Source organism: Lissotriton helveticus, chromosome 3_1 (genome assembly GCF_964261635.1).
Source record: "Lissotriton helveticus chromosome 3_1, aLisHel1.1, whole genome shotgun sequence".
Taxonomy (NCBI): domain Eukaryota; kingdom Metazoa; phylum Chordata; class Amphibia; order Caudata; family Salamandridae; genus Lissotriton; species Lissotriton helveticus.
The window spans coordinates 754,312,546-754,328,912 of NC_136061.1; the positions used below are offsets into that span (position 1 = coordinate 754,312,546).

The 16,367-nt window shown below is 46.0% G+C and overlaps 1 protein-coding gene across 1 annotated transcript in view; it reads right to left on the minus strand.

Moving 5' to 3' along the window:
- The window catches only part of CTR9 (CTR9 component of Paf1/RNA polymerase II complex), a 263,261-nt gene that overhangs the window by 12,361 nt on the left and 234,533 nt on the right, over window positions 1–16,367 (minus strand). Inside the window, exons 21-22 of the mRNA XM_078680945.1 lie at window positions 14,717–14,866; window positions 13,285–13,442 (exon numbers count right to left, since the gene is read on the minus strand). Of these exons, the coding sequence (XP_078537071.1) occupies window positions 13,285–13,442; window positions 14,717–14,866 (308 nt within the window). The remainder of the gene's footprint in view (window positions 1–13,284; window positions 13,443–14,716; window positions 14,867–16,367) is intronic.

The window sequence follows — 16,367 nt, forward strand, 5'->3', positions numbered from 1 at the left end:
TATCTCCTTACTGTTATACATTACTGCTGCTTACTGCTTGATACTACAGATTCCGAAAAGGCAAAGTTTTTGTAAGATTGTATGACATTCCTGATCAACGCCTTCCCCTGAGAAGTGTTGTGGCATGTTCAAAGATAAGTCAGGATAGGTGCTGGTGATGGGTATACTTATACATAATATAGTCTTTCACCTCTTTCATAGTTGAACTTTTTTATGAGCCAATAGTCTTGGTATGGCAAAACGTGGCATCCCATCTAGAGTAGATGTGCTGAAACTGACACTAGGCATTTCCTTTATAAACTTGGACTGACTGAAGGCCAAATGGAAAAGCTTTGAAATGACAGTGCTGCCCAGCCACAGTAAACCGTCAATATTGCTAGCAGTTCTGATGAATAGGGATGTAAAAATAAGCATCCTGGGTCTCTAAGGATGTCAAGAATTTCCTTCTTGTAGTGGTAAGGAGACCTTCTTACCTATGACCATTCTTCAGAAACACGTTTGACTTCAGAAGATCAAAGATTCATCTCCAGCAACCTCTTTTCCTTATCTCTAGAAAACACCAGGAGTAGAAGCCTTGATTGCACTGAGGAGGAACTTGATCTCCTTTTGCAATTGCTGCAGTAATGATTCTCCTCCAAGGCTGGCAGTTTCTGTTAAAAGCTCTAAACTACCAAATGGTCTGAAGTGATTTCCCCTATTCCACAGCAAAATCTAAAATGTACGATCTAACTGGATGACAAAGGGGAGGCTGCTAGTGGTAGAAAGTAAGACTCGATTATGTGTGCCTCGTCTTAGAGCCTGAGAATGGTTTACTATAATTTTTTCGCCACGATATGGCAATACTCAAGATCACTGTAGAACAGACAGTACTGAACACATGGCCTTTTCAGAGATCCATATTGTGAGGGGCCTCCCTTGTACAACTAAGCTCGCCTGGAGTGTCAAAATTCAGAGTGCACTAAAATGCAGCGCGACGAGGAAGGGTGCGGTTTCTGTATCTATTTTGATACCATAAAGTGCATCACCTTGGGGCATGCAAAAGTGTGTCTGCCCTTCAAATGGTACATCTCTCATATTTCCCTGCTCTGCCCAGCAAAACAAAGTGCTCTTCAGCTATCTTTGTTGTCAGAGAGCTGTTACTCTCACTAGCTGGCTAAAGCCTACATTGGACGCATCAATAACGGCGAGTGAGGCACAATCGCTTATCCTGTTTGTATTCTGGAAGGAAATGTAGGAGTGGTTAGTTCGCTCCACATCTGTCAGTCGTGAAAGACCATGATGGCAAGAGCTCCGTCTGCCCTAACAGACTCTGCAGCTATGGAACCAACTCTTTGGCCAAGGCAATAATAAGTTTACCCTCTATTGGAAGCAGGCATGATCACGTTGCATCATCTTTGCAGAGCAGTTGCAGCAATGATTGAGTCAGAGCATGAACAGTTCGCAAAGCAGGGCTGGGCGGAACTTGGTGCACAATATTTTCTTTTCCACCAAGCGGGGGAATGACAACAGGAATGTTGTATGGCATCTTCAGCAGCTTTACCCTACCTTGCCAAACAAAATAATAAAAAGGAATAGACTAAAGTTACTTCTTAAAATTGTAAAAAAAAAACCATGGTTGTTTGGCTGATTTCAAGGGAAGGCCAAGCTTTTTTTCCAGTTTTAGGATACAGCATCAGTCGTGGCATGAGTCCGAGCAAACATCTCCAGAGTCCCCACTACCAGCAAGAAGTTCTTCGGCACGACCTTCATCATGCTTGTCAGAAGCTGGAGTAAGAGGCACTAATACCCCAGGGGCTGACTAAGAACACAGTGGCATAGGCTGTCATGGGATAGGTGGACGTTGCAGGGGAAGAGAAGGAACCAACAGATGTTGTTCTGGCCAAACAGACTTAACGACAAAAGGCATAGACTGCCACTAGGGTGGAGCTAAATTGGTCTGCTCTGCAAACAAATTTCCAATCATCTGCTGAAATGACAAAGTAATCTACTTGGATCTGTGCTTCACTGTGGTTGTAACTGCTATCTATAAGGGGTTCATAATCTTCATAACTCCTCAAGTTGTCATAATGATCCTGATTGTCATAAAAACACTTAACCTGTGGTGATTCAGACACATATTTAGGCAAGTATTTAACCATTGATTATTGTGGACAATTAGCCTTCTGGGATTGATCCTTGCCATTAAGGATTTTTTCCAAATCTACTTCATCCTCTTTAGCCAAAATATGCATAGGAAGATGCTCTCATATGTTAATGGACGAAGACAATTGTGAAAGCTCAGAAACTCTTCCAGTGAACGTGGAATCATAATGTCATGAAAGGCCAAGCTTTCAGGCACAAATGGGGCTGTAGACGGCTGGGTTGCTGATGACGAAGAAAGTCCAGGAGAACAGAACGGCCAAAGAAGTCGTCTCTCCGGACTGGACTGTCAAGGCAGTAATGCTTGGGAAAGGTGCGAGGCCCACATAGCTGCCCGACAAATGACCTGCAAGGGAACACCGCATCCCAAGGCAGTAGTGCCTGCTGTTGCCCTAGTAGAATGGGCATGCAGCCCCACAGGAGGCTCCTTCTTAGCCAACGAGTAACATGCTTGGATGAACAGAACGACCCACAGAGAGATGGTCCATTTGTGCATGTCCCGACCTTTTTGGCGCCCACGTAGCCAACAAAGAGCTGGTCATCCACCCGAAACTGTTGTGTGCGCTTCAGATAGAACGAGAGCGCACATTTTGAGTCCAGACGGTGGAGCCTCTCTTTCTCTTTCGAAGGATACAGAGGCGGAAAGAAGGTGGACAAAGTGATGGGCTGCCCGATGTGGAAGGGCGTGACAACCTATGGCAGGAAAGAAGGTCTGGTCCTTAAAACCACCTTGTCCGGATGAACAGAAAGGAAAGGAGGTTTAGAAGAAAGTGCCTGGAGCTCACTCACTCTTCTGGCATAGGTGATAGCTACCAGGAAAGCGGTTTTGAGAGTGAGAAGACGTAATAGACAGTTATGACCGGGTTCAAAAGGAGCGCACATCAGAAATTTCAAGACAAGATTTAAGTCCCACTGAGGCATTATGAAAGGCACAGGAGGAAACGTCTGTATAATGCCTTTGAGGTAGCGATTAACAACCAGGGACTTAAAAAGAGAAGGCTGATCTGGAAGCCGTAGAAAGGTGGAGAGGGCCGGAAGATAACCTTTGATATTGCCCCGGGCAAAGCCCTGCTGGGCCAAAGAGAGAAGGAACAGAAAGACCTCGGAAAGAGGGGCAGAAAGGGGATCCACAGCCTTTGCTGTGCACCATGCCACAAATTTGTTCCACCTGCAGGCGTATACCGTTTTAGTGGGGGGACGCCTGGCTGCCAGAATGACATCACAGACTTCGGGAGAAAGATCGAAAGCGGTCCACTGTCGCCACTCAATCTCCACGCATGGAGGTGGAGGCTGGACAGGTTCAGGTGGAGGACCGTCCCCTGCTGCTGTGACAGAAGATCCTGCTGAAGAGGCAGTCGGATTGGGGGATCGATTGCAATTCTGAGTAGCTCGGGATACCAGTATCTTTGGGCCCAGTGCGGAGCTACAAGGATGACTTGGGCCAGGTCGTGCCAAATCTTCTTCAGCACTCTGGGCAGAAGTGGTATGGGTGGAAAGGCGTACAACAGACCGCAGCTCCACTTGCGACGAAAAGCGTTGCCGAGCGAGTGCCCATTGGAAATGCCAAGGCGCAGAACTGATGACATTGCGTGTTCTCTTCGGTGGCGAATAGATCTAACCAAGGCTCTCCCCACTGCAGAAAGAGACCTTGCGCCAAGTCTGAGTTCAGACACCACTCGTGATCCCTCAAGCACCTGCGGCTGAGTTAGTTTGCCCTGGCGTTCAGAGAACCTGCCAGGTGTTGAACCACCAAGTTAATACCTTGATGTTCCAGCCATGTCAAGAGGCGCAGAGCCTCCTGATATAGGGTCCACGACCCCACCCCGCCCTGTTTGTTGCAATACCATACGGAGGTGGTGTTGTCCATTAACACCTGCACTACACTTCCCCGGACAGAGGGAAGGAATGCTTTCAGTGCAAGTTGGTGCGTCTGAAGCTCCAAAAGGTTGATATGGAGCCGGGACTCCGCCGGAGACCAGAGGCCTCTGATCTCTGCATCTCCCATGTGGCCGCCCCATCCCAGGAGGGACACATCCGTCACCACTGTGTGCTCCAGTTGGGGAAGAGAGAGGGATCTGCCATTGATCCAATCGCAATACATGAGCCACTACTGCAATTGTCGTGCAGTGCCCTCCGAGATCTGGACATGATCAGACAGGTTGCCCTGATGCTGTGCCCACTGGAACTTCAGGTCCCACTGCAGAGCCCGCATATGCCATCTGGCATGTTGCACTAGCAGGATGCAGGAGGCCATCAGGCCCAGGAGCCGGAGGGTCATCCTGACTGAAACCCAGGATAGAGGCTGAAAGATCAGAATCATAGCCTGAATATCCTTGACTCGCTGCTCGGGAGGATAACCCCGAAACTGTGTCGAATCCAGTACCGCTCTGATGAAGGGGAGCTTCTGAGAGGGACTCAGGTGCGACTTCGGCATGTTGATGGAGAACCCCAGCAAATGCAGGAGGTCGGCAGTAGCCTGAAGGTGGGAGACAACTGCCTGGGGTGAGCCTGCCTTTAACAACCAGTCGCCGAGATAGGGGAAAACTGGAACTCCTAATCTGCGCAGATGAGCTGCGACCACCGCCCATCACTTTCATGAACACCCGTGGGGCACTGGTAAGGGTGAAGGGGAGCACGGCAAACTGAAATTGCTCTTGGCCTACCGTAAACCGCAGGTAACGCCAGTGGGCCGGCAACACTGGGATAGGAAAATATGCGTTCTGCAAGTCCAACGCTACCATCCAGTCTCCAGGGTCCATGGCAGCCAAGATCTGAGCCAGAGTCAACATCTTGAACTTCTCCTTCCGGAAGAAGCGACTGACGTTCCTGAGGTCCAAGATGGGGCACAGGCCCTCTTTCTCCGTCTTAGGGACCAGAAAGTAGTGGGAATAACAACCACGTCCTACTACCGGCCCCCTTGGCTAAGAGGGCCGCGACTTCCTGTTGGAGAAGCGCAAAGTGATCCCCCGACATACAGTTGAACTGAGGTGGCATGTCTGGAGGGGCAGACTCTAAGGGGAGTGAATATCCCCTTCGGACGATTTGCAGAACCCACCGGTCCGAGGTGACAGAACGCCAGTGGGGGAGGTGATGTTGAATCCTGCCGCCCACCGGCTTGGGGTGCACCCACAGCTCAGACTAGGAAGGCTTTGAGGCGGATGCTGCAGGAGCGGAGGTAGACTGACCCGCAAGCAGGCCCCCTGTCCCACCGCGGCGGCGGACTCCACACAGAGGTTGGTTCTGCGCAGGTTTCAGGCTGAACGAAAGTGTAGGGGCGCCCCTTTCGTGACCACGAAAGGAACGAAAAGCAGACGTGGCCGGACGTGTGTTGGAGAGACCCAAGGAATTGGCCGTAGCCCGAGAGTCCTTAAAACGCTCCAGCGCACGGTCTGCCTTATCGCCAAACAGGCGAGTACCATCAACGGGCATGTGCATGAGGAAACTCTGAACATCCCCATAAAACCCCGTGGACCGCAACCAGACGTGGCAACGGTGGCCCACTGTCGTGGAAATCGCCCTACCCAGTGAGTCAGCGGTGTCCAGCCCACACCGGATGGCGAACTTTGCTGCGTCTTTCCCCTCAGCAACAGCTTGGGAAAGTACTGCCTGAACCTCCTCCGGACACTGAGGCAGCGTCTGTGCCACCGTGTCCCACACAGCGTGAGAGTAGAGGCCTAGGAGGCATGCAGTGCTCACCGACCGCAGTCCTAAGCAGGCAGAGGAAAACAATTTCTTGCCAAACTGCTTCAGCTTCTTTGATTCCTTATCCAGTGGGGTGGTAGGGAATGCGCGTTGGGAAGGGGAGGCCTGGATGACCAGGCTCTACAGAGTTGGGTGGGTCGTTAAAAAGGGAGGGTCACCCGGTGCCGGGCGATGACGCCTGGCCATGTTCTTATCCACAAGAACCCCTGTGGCTGGTCTCGACCAGGTGTCCATCTACACATCCGTTTACACCTCAGTGAACAGAAGCAGAGGCTCCATAGAGCTTGCCGCCGGCTGAAAAACTTCAGTGAAGAGGTTGGTTTTGAGAGTGACAGTAGGCAGATCAAGGTCAAGGTCCTCAGCTGCTCTACGGAGCACCACAGTATATGTGGCGCCCTTCTCCATGGCCAGAGCAGGAGGAGACAGAAAGCCAGGCTCAGAGGAAAGGTCAAGGCCACCTGCATCTTCCTACTCTTCCGCCCACTCCTGTTCAGACTTGCATTGCTGTGCAAGAGGGTCCTCAGACCCCATCCTCCACTGCCCGTGGTACAGGCTGCGGCGGCGGGGGAGGGACATGGGAATAGAAATGGTCCAACAGTGCCAGTCGGCACCGATCCAGCTCCATGTCCCAATTAGGGTTCCAATCTGGAGCAAAATTGTACGGAAACCCAGGCAAGGGCGGAGGTGGAACGAACGGAACCCATTGCGGCGCTGGGAACGGAGCCGCGGGAGGGGCCAGGGCTGGAGCCGTGAGAGGAGGACCTTGCGCCGCCGGGGCCGGCGGCAAGGAAGGGCCCTCAGCTGGGACAATGGGCCATGAAGAAGCGCCGGCGGGAGCCAGAGTCCTGAAAAGGCGGTCCATGGCAGCAATAAAATCTTGCACCTGGGCCGGAGCGCCGATGGACCCGGATAAGGTGGGTAGGCCGCGGGACTCACAGGCTTCAACGGAGCCGCAGGCGAGGTACCCCTGCCCCCCTCGTCCGCTTCTTCGACTTTCTCTTATGACCTCTCTTATTCCGAGTGTGAAGACTTCGACCCCGAGGACCGATGGTGATGGCTCAGTGGTCGGTCCCATGATCGACCCCTGGACCTCGAACGGCACGGAGAGGACTGCCGGGCCTCCAGCAGCTTTCGGGACCGCTCCCGCAAAGCCTTCGGAGCCATGGCCAGACAATCATAACATGACCGGGGGTCATGGTCGCGCTCCAGACAGTAGAGAGACGCCGTGGGGATCGGCCACCAACATCACACGGCGACAGGCCCCGCAGAATTTAAACTCAGGCAACCCTACGTGGCACCAAGAGTCAAAGATTCAAAAGAAGTAGAGACAAAAATCTCAAAAAAGTCAGTCAAAAAGTTACTAGGGTAAGTGCTCTAAACAAACCTGCACTTGCTGGCGCGGAAAAAGAAAGAACTGACGTCAGCATGCAGAGATGGCGCCTAAGTAGTCTCCGTGACGTCATCTTGGCGCATACGACCCAGCGACGGATGCGGAGTCGCACAACGCCACTTTCCGAAGCGCAGGGGTACTGCTGACGAAAACTTTCGGGATCCAGTCTGACGCCTGGGGATATTCTAAGGTAAGGAATCTATCACCGACGTGTCTCTTTCAGATCAGAAGGACTGTTCCACAATGGAACCAAAGTTTCTAAATGGCACCATCAGAAAGTAGGAGGAACTCTACTCAGTGCAGCTAATACCCTGTAATGGAATCAAATTCCTCCTGATTTACATCCAAAGTATTTTCAAAGTTTTTAAGTTTCTTTGAAAACCTATCCTTTGAGTTCCTCTGTATGTAGTGTGGTCTTTTAATTGATAATCTGAACATCTTTGTTGCAGTAGCTGTAATTAATGTGTATTTTAAGATTATTTTGTTTGTAATCTGGTACCTTCAAACTGAATACTTTCGGGCATAGTAGTGCAATAACGAATAAATAAAAATACCCACCAGAAAGCAGCTTTGTAGCTTTTTGCAATAAGACTTCTAACTCTTTCAAATGTTAATCTTTTCCATCAAGTCCTTGAAGACAGCTTGGATAAGCCCAGAGACTGGTGTAGAGGATGGCATAGAGCTATCTACGATAGGTGCAGACCCTATCAAGGGCTTAGTGCAAGAAGGTGCTTGCGAAGGAAAAGTGCTGATCGGGAGTTTGGTGCTGCGGGGAAGAGTCAAGCTACATGGTTTCTCTGCGAATGCATTAGTGAAGGAGAGGCAGAGCCCAAATGTTGGACCATGAGAAACAACACGTACTGGGTTTGTTTTAGAGTGGTTAGGTACCGGTAGCAATTTACTCATGCCTTCTAATCAGGAGACAGAGCAGCCTCTCAAAATCTCTGTGTTCAACTATCATAGTACCTTGAAGAAGACATCTTCGTTGAATGAGACTGGTGCCAGCGTCTCTTCTAATTTCTAGTGGTGCCCGGGTTTCTCAGTGGGAGAAGACTACAGTGCCTTTGAATAAAACCAGAAATCTAGACCTCAGGTACTTGGCAGCAGAAAATTCAGTTTCCCACTCTACTAGGACCTTGGGATGCATCTGCGAGGAGGCGGAGCATCTATACTCATTGGTTCACCTCAGTTTGAATAACCTTATTCAGCTGTTTACTTAAAACCATCAAAGTATACAAATACAATCAAGACTTAGGTTTTAAACGATTAAACAAGATAAAAATCTTCAGTCATATCTAAAAATGGGTAAAAAAATAGGTATGGCTAAAATTCTAAAAACAGTAATCAAACAAGCGTCATATGAATCATCATGCATTTAAAAAATCATAACACTAAGATAGCATGTGATAACATTTTTGTGTACAGCGTGCAATTCATTTGTACCGATAGATTAATTTTCTTAATCATAGGGGTTAATTTTAATAATAAAGATCGGCGCCGGCTATGTGCAAAACTTTTGTTGTTTGATCCAGAACGAGAAGAAGAAACGACTGACTGCATAAACTATTGGTCCTGCGGTATCAGTTTTCAGGATTCTGTAGGCAACTTGATGTTGTCTGGCTCCAATGTTTAGGCAAGTCGGTCGTACCGATCTCCAAGGATCTTTTGGTATTTTATTCAGAAAAAAGGATATGGTCTTCCGTCTCTTGTTTTGGCACATGCAGGGCAAAGTTCTAGCGATATACCTGCGGCCCGGTTGCTAGGAAACCGTAGTAGGAGGTTACCATACCTAAATCTAACACATAAACTTTTAGCAAGTGGTGACGTAATTTGATCCAGGAAGGGTTCAAAGGAAGGGCATGGCTTAGCACATAAAAATTGTGAAGTTAATTAGCCATTTGTTGAACTCGTGGTGTAGCTCTCCTCCACAGCTGCCCAATACATAATCTTCAGCTTTGAACAATCTTCTCTTTGCCTTCTCTGGATGTTCCCATAATTCTGTCATACCAAGTGTTGTAAACCAACTTGCGACATGCTTAAACCAAGGTAGGCTTTTGGCGCCACTGATCTACAAAACCTCCTTCAGAGAATTGCAATAATCAGAAAGCTGCGGTGTTATCCACAAGCGCAGCCAATACAATAAAGGTTTCAATGAGGCCATATCACCAATTCTTTTTGTCCTCAGGTCAAAAAACTGTGGGATTAGGGGAGTGGTAAAAGGTACTGAGATGAGTGATCTAGCAAAGATATTTTCAGATGTTGTCAGTTTATTTGTGTTGATATATCTCCATATCTCTGCTCCGAACAAGGTACCACTCTGAGCTTTTGCTCAATACACTTCTAATGCTGGGGTCAGTGATCGAGTATGAGTGCCTGTAATATCTCAGTATTGATTTTGAACCGTGAACGAGATTTAAATGGCTCTTTTACAATTGTTGTTCCCAGCCAAGTGCACCGCTCAGTCTTATCCCCAAATAGTCAAAACATTTCACGCACTCTAAAAGTTTCAATGCGATCCTGACCTCTCTAGATTTACCCTTGGTTTTCCCCGAACACCATAAATTGGTTTTGGCAACATTAGGTTCCAAGCTCCTGCAGAAATTCAAAAACATATCCACTAAGATTTGCAAACCCATTAGGGTTGTGGTAATAATTAAAGAATCATCTGCAAAGAGCAGGATTGGGACCTTCGTGACATTCATAACATGAGAGTCATTTCTGCAGTCCATTAAGCTGCTGGCCACATCATTAATAAACCAAGAAAATAATACAGAAGCAAGCACGCATCCCTGGCGCACACCACGCTGTATCGGTATTTTATCAGTTAATTCACCGCGTGTTCCCCATCTGACCTGGGCATAATTATCCTCCTGGAGTCTAGCTATCAAAGCCACCAGTTTAATTGGGGTCCCTAAGTCAAGCATTACTTTACACAACAGTTTGCGTGACACTAGGTCGAACGCAGCTCTTAGGTCGACAAATGCCATGTAAAGCTTTTGTCTTTTCAATAGCACATATTTCTAATATTTCCAGGTTAGCAGAATAAATCTGAAAGCCGGGTCACACGTGCTAATTTCGGAACCAAACCCCGCTTAGTAGGGGGACAGTATCATCTTCTCATCCATCCAGCTTTGGAGTTTTCCCAGAACTTGGCGTGCAAAGATTTTTTTGCAGATTATCTATTAAACTAATTGGTCTTGTGTATGGTGATCATCTCGGCTCAACCCCCACCCCCAAGTTGGAGGAATAGCCCCACCAGACGATATGCAATTTGTTAAGGTGTTTATGTATGGAGCCCATACCATAGGTTCCGATTTGTTTAGGTCACCTGTTATTTGATCGGGGTCAGGGGTCTTTCCTGCCTTAAGTCTGTTTATTGCTAGCACCGTCTCGTCCAAACTAAAAACTAGCGCTGTGTCAGCTGTGAGCATAGCAGGGAGGATATTAGAAATAGTTAGATCAGTTCTTATATTGTGTATTCAGTCAGCTTCTGAGTTCTTAGAATATAGTATGGTAAAGTGCTCAACCCAAATCTCCAGCTGAATGTGATAACTAAGGGTGTTTGAGCTATCCATATTACCCTTTGCAAGGATATGCCAGAACAAGTGGGTAGCTTTACAATTGGCTGCTAGCACGAGATCCTGCCAGTTTTTATCCGCAAATTCTCGTTTTGTTTTGCCATTGCAGTTCTATATTTATTGCGTGCCTGAACAACCCCAGGCTGGCTATGGTCCTTCATTGATAGCTGCAGGGCCGTCTTTGCGGATTTACATTCACAATTGAACCATCTTTTGGTCCTTTTACTAGCAGGTCTACCACCCCAACTTTTTTTGTATACACAGCTTGCAATGCTCCCAAAAAATAATTGTGTACTCAAAGTATCGAGGTTATACCCAAGGGTGTTCGCAATACAGGCTACTGGAAAAACCAGACATAAAATGTACAAATAATTCATAGATCTAGCATATGAGTTCGGGTCTGCAAGTACATTAGGCCAAGTAACTCTTCTACGGTTATTAGTTACATGTGGTTTGTTCACCCTGGACAGGCAACTGGTTGGCTGTCTGTCCAGTGTGGAGCCCCTCAATTTTAACAGCAAAGGATGGTGGTTGCCGTCAGATCTCGGGGCAATTAACATGTCCTCAACTAGTGACCAAATTCTGAAGTCAACAATGATGTAATCAACTACACTTTTTTTTTTTGCAGAGTTTTATATAGCGCGAACTAGACCCGAACTGAATCAGGTATCAGAGCGCTTTACATAGCACCAGTTACGTTACATGAGGACACGCATTCATTTTAGGCACGGGGAGATTAAGTGATTTACCCAGAATCACAGGAGGTTTTTGGCGTCGTTACCGAGACTCGAAACCAGATCCCCAGGTCAGAGGTCGAGCGCCCTAGCCGTTAGGCCAACTCCTCTCCCCCACTTGTGCGTTCACCACGTTTGAAAGTGATTTTCCTGCTCCTGTCAGAAAGAGTCCTATCATTACAAGCCCTCAGGCTCCTACCTGCAACCAATGATGCAATCTGCAGGGACACAGCCTTTGCTCTATAACAATTTTTGACCAATGCCAGACTCAGTATACCCCAGAACTCATTCTCCTCCTCCAATAAAATACTCAATAAGGAGGAGGGTCAAAGGTGGCATAGAAATCCCCTGGAACTATGATCTTAGATTTGCAATGGTATACCCCCACCAAATAATCTGGGAAAATACTGCAGATTTCTTGTTATAGGGTTCAGAACTAGCGTAGATATTAAACATAGTTGAGTTGAGGCCTGTTGAAAAAGTAAGGTGAATGCCCAGTATACCTTGTAATTCTATTATCAGCTGTCTGTATTTACAAGCTATAGTGTTCTTCACAAAAAAGATCAGTCCCTCGCTTGCTCTGCTCGTTTTTTTGGGTGGGTTTGCTTCCACACTATAGGTTGTGTAACCATTTATATGCAACTTATCCACTGCCCAAGATGCTAGAATGGTGGATGATTTAGTGACACTAGACTTTAGGACAGATCCCTTAAACAACTCCCATATTAGATTCAAGCACTGTAGTGTACAATACGATTTATTGCAGGGTTGTACATCTCAGGTTGAGCTCTCATCACCACTACGAGTTGTAGATTGACTCAGCAACACCAGTAGCCCTACTCCTCTTACACATGCACCTTCATGTACAATACCTCCAGAGGCTAATAATACCAACGAGTCAACCGTAGTGAATCTACATCATGAGGCAAGTAACGATGTATCCTTTTTTAGTATCTCTGGTGAAGTTGAGGTTGCGTGCCCATTACAAACTCCCCCCTGCATCGGATTGCTTAATCCAATCATTGACAACAAGCATCTCACTGTTATAGAGACTTGTAGAGGCCCAACAATACTTAAAAATGAGGCAAATAATAACTTAAATATAATATTCTGGAATTTGGCGGGGATACATCCTAAACTGCAAGACCCAGAATGGTACTTGTTTATGGGTTCTAATAACATTTGCATTTTTCAAGAAACTTGGGCAGTGGATAAGTTACATATAAATGGTCATTGGTTCACCTATCTAGAGGGTGTAGGGCACCAAAACTGTAGTCTTGCAGTTAAGAAAGGGTTTAAAACTGGAGTTCAGCAGCCACATAGCCCCACGTAAACAACAGATTTTTGATATGAGTAAGATTAAGTTGAAGTAAAATACACAGAAACAGGACAAGCCCCCAGATCCTACCGTTTGAAGTGTGTCAAAAAAATTACATGACTTCATGGCAATAATGTGGCACCTTCAAGGAGTTAATATGTCACCTACATTGAGGCTTATAACTGCATACTAGAAAGACACTGATATTGAAGTACCAGTGTCTTTCCGGTACCACCTATACGCCCACATCTTGATTCAAATACTTCAATTTTCAAGATCCATTCTGACATTTGGTCAGATCTACAAAGATAAGGAGTCTGCTGTAAGAGGTTTACATTAAAATGTTCTAAGCGCTTGATTTGTAGTCTACATTGAAAAAAATATAACTTAGGGGATGAAAAGTAAAGAAGCAAATAAAATTACTTTCTCCTCCTCTTCTTCTTTTTCTTTTCCCCATTCTCTTCTTCTCCTCCTTCCTGTTCACTCCCACTACCTTTCTTCTTCCTCTTCTTTTTGGTTGGCAAGTCTTCATCAGAGTCATCGTTAACAAACTCCTCGAAGTCTCCGCCTTTCTTAGACCGCTGCAATGAAAAATTGAATAAGTATCTCATGCAGAACAAAGGACATTATCTGGTAGAAGGAGGAAATGTTACACAGCTAAAATACTGGGCATCTGCATAACAAGTTGTGCAGCGTCCCAGCCTAGTTTTATTTAAACAATAGTGAGGGGGTATTAGCTCTTTCTCAAACTTAATAGGGTACTGATCAAAATATCTCCTTAGTACCTCACTTCCCCAACTGACCATAACTGCAGTATTCCAACCAAACCTTCTCAGAAAACTGAAAGCATCCATCCTTCCCTCAGACTTTAGAAACACTGTGAAAGCCTTAGTTCTCTCAAATCTACCCAGCCTCTTCAAAACAGCAACAGGCGATTCACAAAGCCATACTATATGCAACAACCAAGCACATCAAATGAGTTAAGAACAAATCACTATTATTTTGAGAAAGGCCGACCTTGATGCTAGGACCAAATTCAAAATGGCATGCATCTCTCACAAAGCCCTGCACCTGGGCATGGGAAGTTATCCAAAAGATGAGTGAAGGGGGGATACTAGAATCAAATCTTGTTTGCTCCTTGAAAGTCATTGTGTAAAAAGTCTAAATCATTAAACAAAGCGTTATAACGTAAAGAACTGAGAGGCATATGTAGGAGTCTTTTTCCCGTTCCTAAACAGGCCGATTCTCAGAATCGGCCTGTTTGCGAACGGGAAAAAGCCTTTTCGGAAAGGCTCTCGCAGGAAGCACCCAAGTTGTGCGATTTTGGCTTAAGAAATCGCAAATTACCACCAACTTCAAGTTGATGGTAATTCGAGATTTCTTTGAAAAATGCACTTTTTTGCATTTGCACATGTGCACACATACATATTTCAAGGGTGCAACAGGGTATCCTTTTGACACCCTTGAAATTACATTCGCAATTTGCGAGTACCTGTTGGGTACATGCAAATTGCGAATGTCTTCCCATACATTCATATGGGCCTCTCAGCCCATTGGAATGAATGGGAAGGTATTCTTTAATTGCGAATCACAATTTGCGATTCACAATTAAGGAATATTGAGGAATCGCAATTATTATTGCGATTCCTACATAAATAGCATTTTGCGAGTCCTCTAATAGCGATTCGGTAAAAATCGCTATAAAGGACTTCAAAACGGGGTTTTGATACATTTGCACCCATGACTCTAGTACATTTGTCCAGAGAATCTCAGATTTAATCCAATCCTGAAAACACATTTCTTCAAATCGTATCTGAAAGAATAATGTTAGCAACACCAAAGTTGTGTACAGTACCCTTCCGCCACCACCTCCTTTTTTCTTTTCCTTTGGACCGTCCATTTCTCCAGCAGTAAATGACAAGAGGCCTTTGGTTTTCTCCATGTACTGAGCTCTTTGTTCCAAAAGCTTCTTTTGCTCTTCTTGTTCTTTGTTGCGTTTTTCCTCCTAGTAGAAAAAGGGAATAAATATTTGTCAGAAACAGCAACTCTAGAGCAGTTTACATTGTCAAGATGCTTTCTTGCTTACCCCAGCTTGAACTACTTTGGAAACTGATAGCTTACTTTTGCACATAAACAGGTTGGTAATATTCTAATGTAATATCTCACAAGAAAACAGCCCTAATATATTTTTGTTTTGTCGAACGGAGCAGTGATTGAAGAAAGCGCTATCATGTGGTCAACGCTGGCCAACTCAGTTTTTTTTTTGTGGTTTATTTAATACACTTTCAGGCATGTTGTACAGCAGTTATGCAGAAGTGCAACTTGGCTAAAAAACATTATGCCCTTCCTGAATGCAGTAGTGGGTGGGAGGAAGAAAAAGGATGCAGCGCTGCCAGCAGAGATGCTGAATTCGGACCGGAGGAACCAGGTTCCAGTTTGGTGTCGCCTCAACATCTTGTGATTCTGGGCAAATATTCTTCCATGCCTTAAAAAAATCAACTTGTGTAATCACTCATAAGCCCCATGTTATGTATTCATCACTGTTGATGTAACGTATAGTTTCTTACCTGTTGGTGTAGTTTTGCAGTTTGAAGACTTTCTGAATTCACTATGATGTGCATTATTCCGCCGTCTAGTGGTTGGGTCCGGAATTGTAATCTTTTTTCTCTTTTTTTTTCTTCCGTGGCCCAGGTGGGCGTTGACAACCCACCATTTGGTTGGTGTCCTTCATGACGTTGACGCGCTTCCGGAGGTAGCTCCCACCTTTCGTCGCCATCTTCGGATTCTTTTTAATTTTCTTGTGTTATTCTTGGTTTTCCTCTGAATGCTTAAGTCCTGTTCATCTTTAATCCGGTCCTCCTTTCTCATCCTTCTGGTGGAGGAGGGTGGGTTCGCTAGTAAATCCAGAAAGTCTTCAAGCTGCAAAACTACACCAACAGGTAAGAAACTATATTTTTTGCAGCGTGAATCTTTCTTGATTCACTACGCTGTGCATAGCCTTTGTAGCGGTTTGTCCTTATTGTGGTGGCTGTGTGGAAGTTGAGCACTGGTTACTGAAAATGTGTTGTAAGATCTTCTGTCCCACTTCGCTTCTTTGTTCATTTGGAGATCCACACAGTAGTGCTTAGTGAACGTGTGCACTGAAGACCATGTTGCAGCTTGTCAAATGTCTTGAATTGGTGTGTTGGCTAGAAACGCAAATGTAGCTCCTTTCTTTCTTGTTGAGTGTGAGCTGCTCCTTTTAACTGTTGCCCAGCTTGTTTGTGGCATAGTTGAATGGTTTGTGCAATCCATCATGCAATGGTATTCTTGGTGACAGGTCGTCCCAAGAAACTGCTTGTGAAGGAAACAAAGAGTTGCTTTGTCTTTCTGCACTCCTTTGTCCTTTTTATGTAGTGCATCAACACCCTTCTGGCGTCCAGTGTGTGCTTGTGGTTGGTTTTTGGAAAAAACTAGGTATTTGGATTGTTTGGTTGATGTGGAACCGAGACACCACCTATGGCATG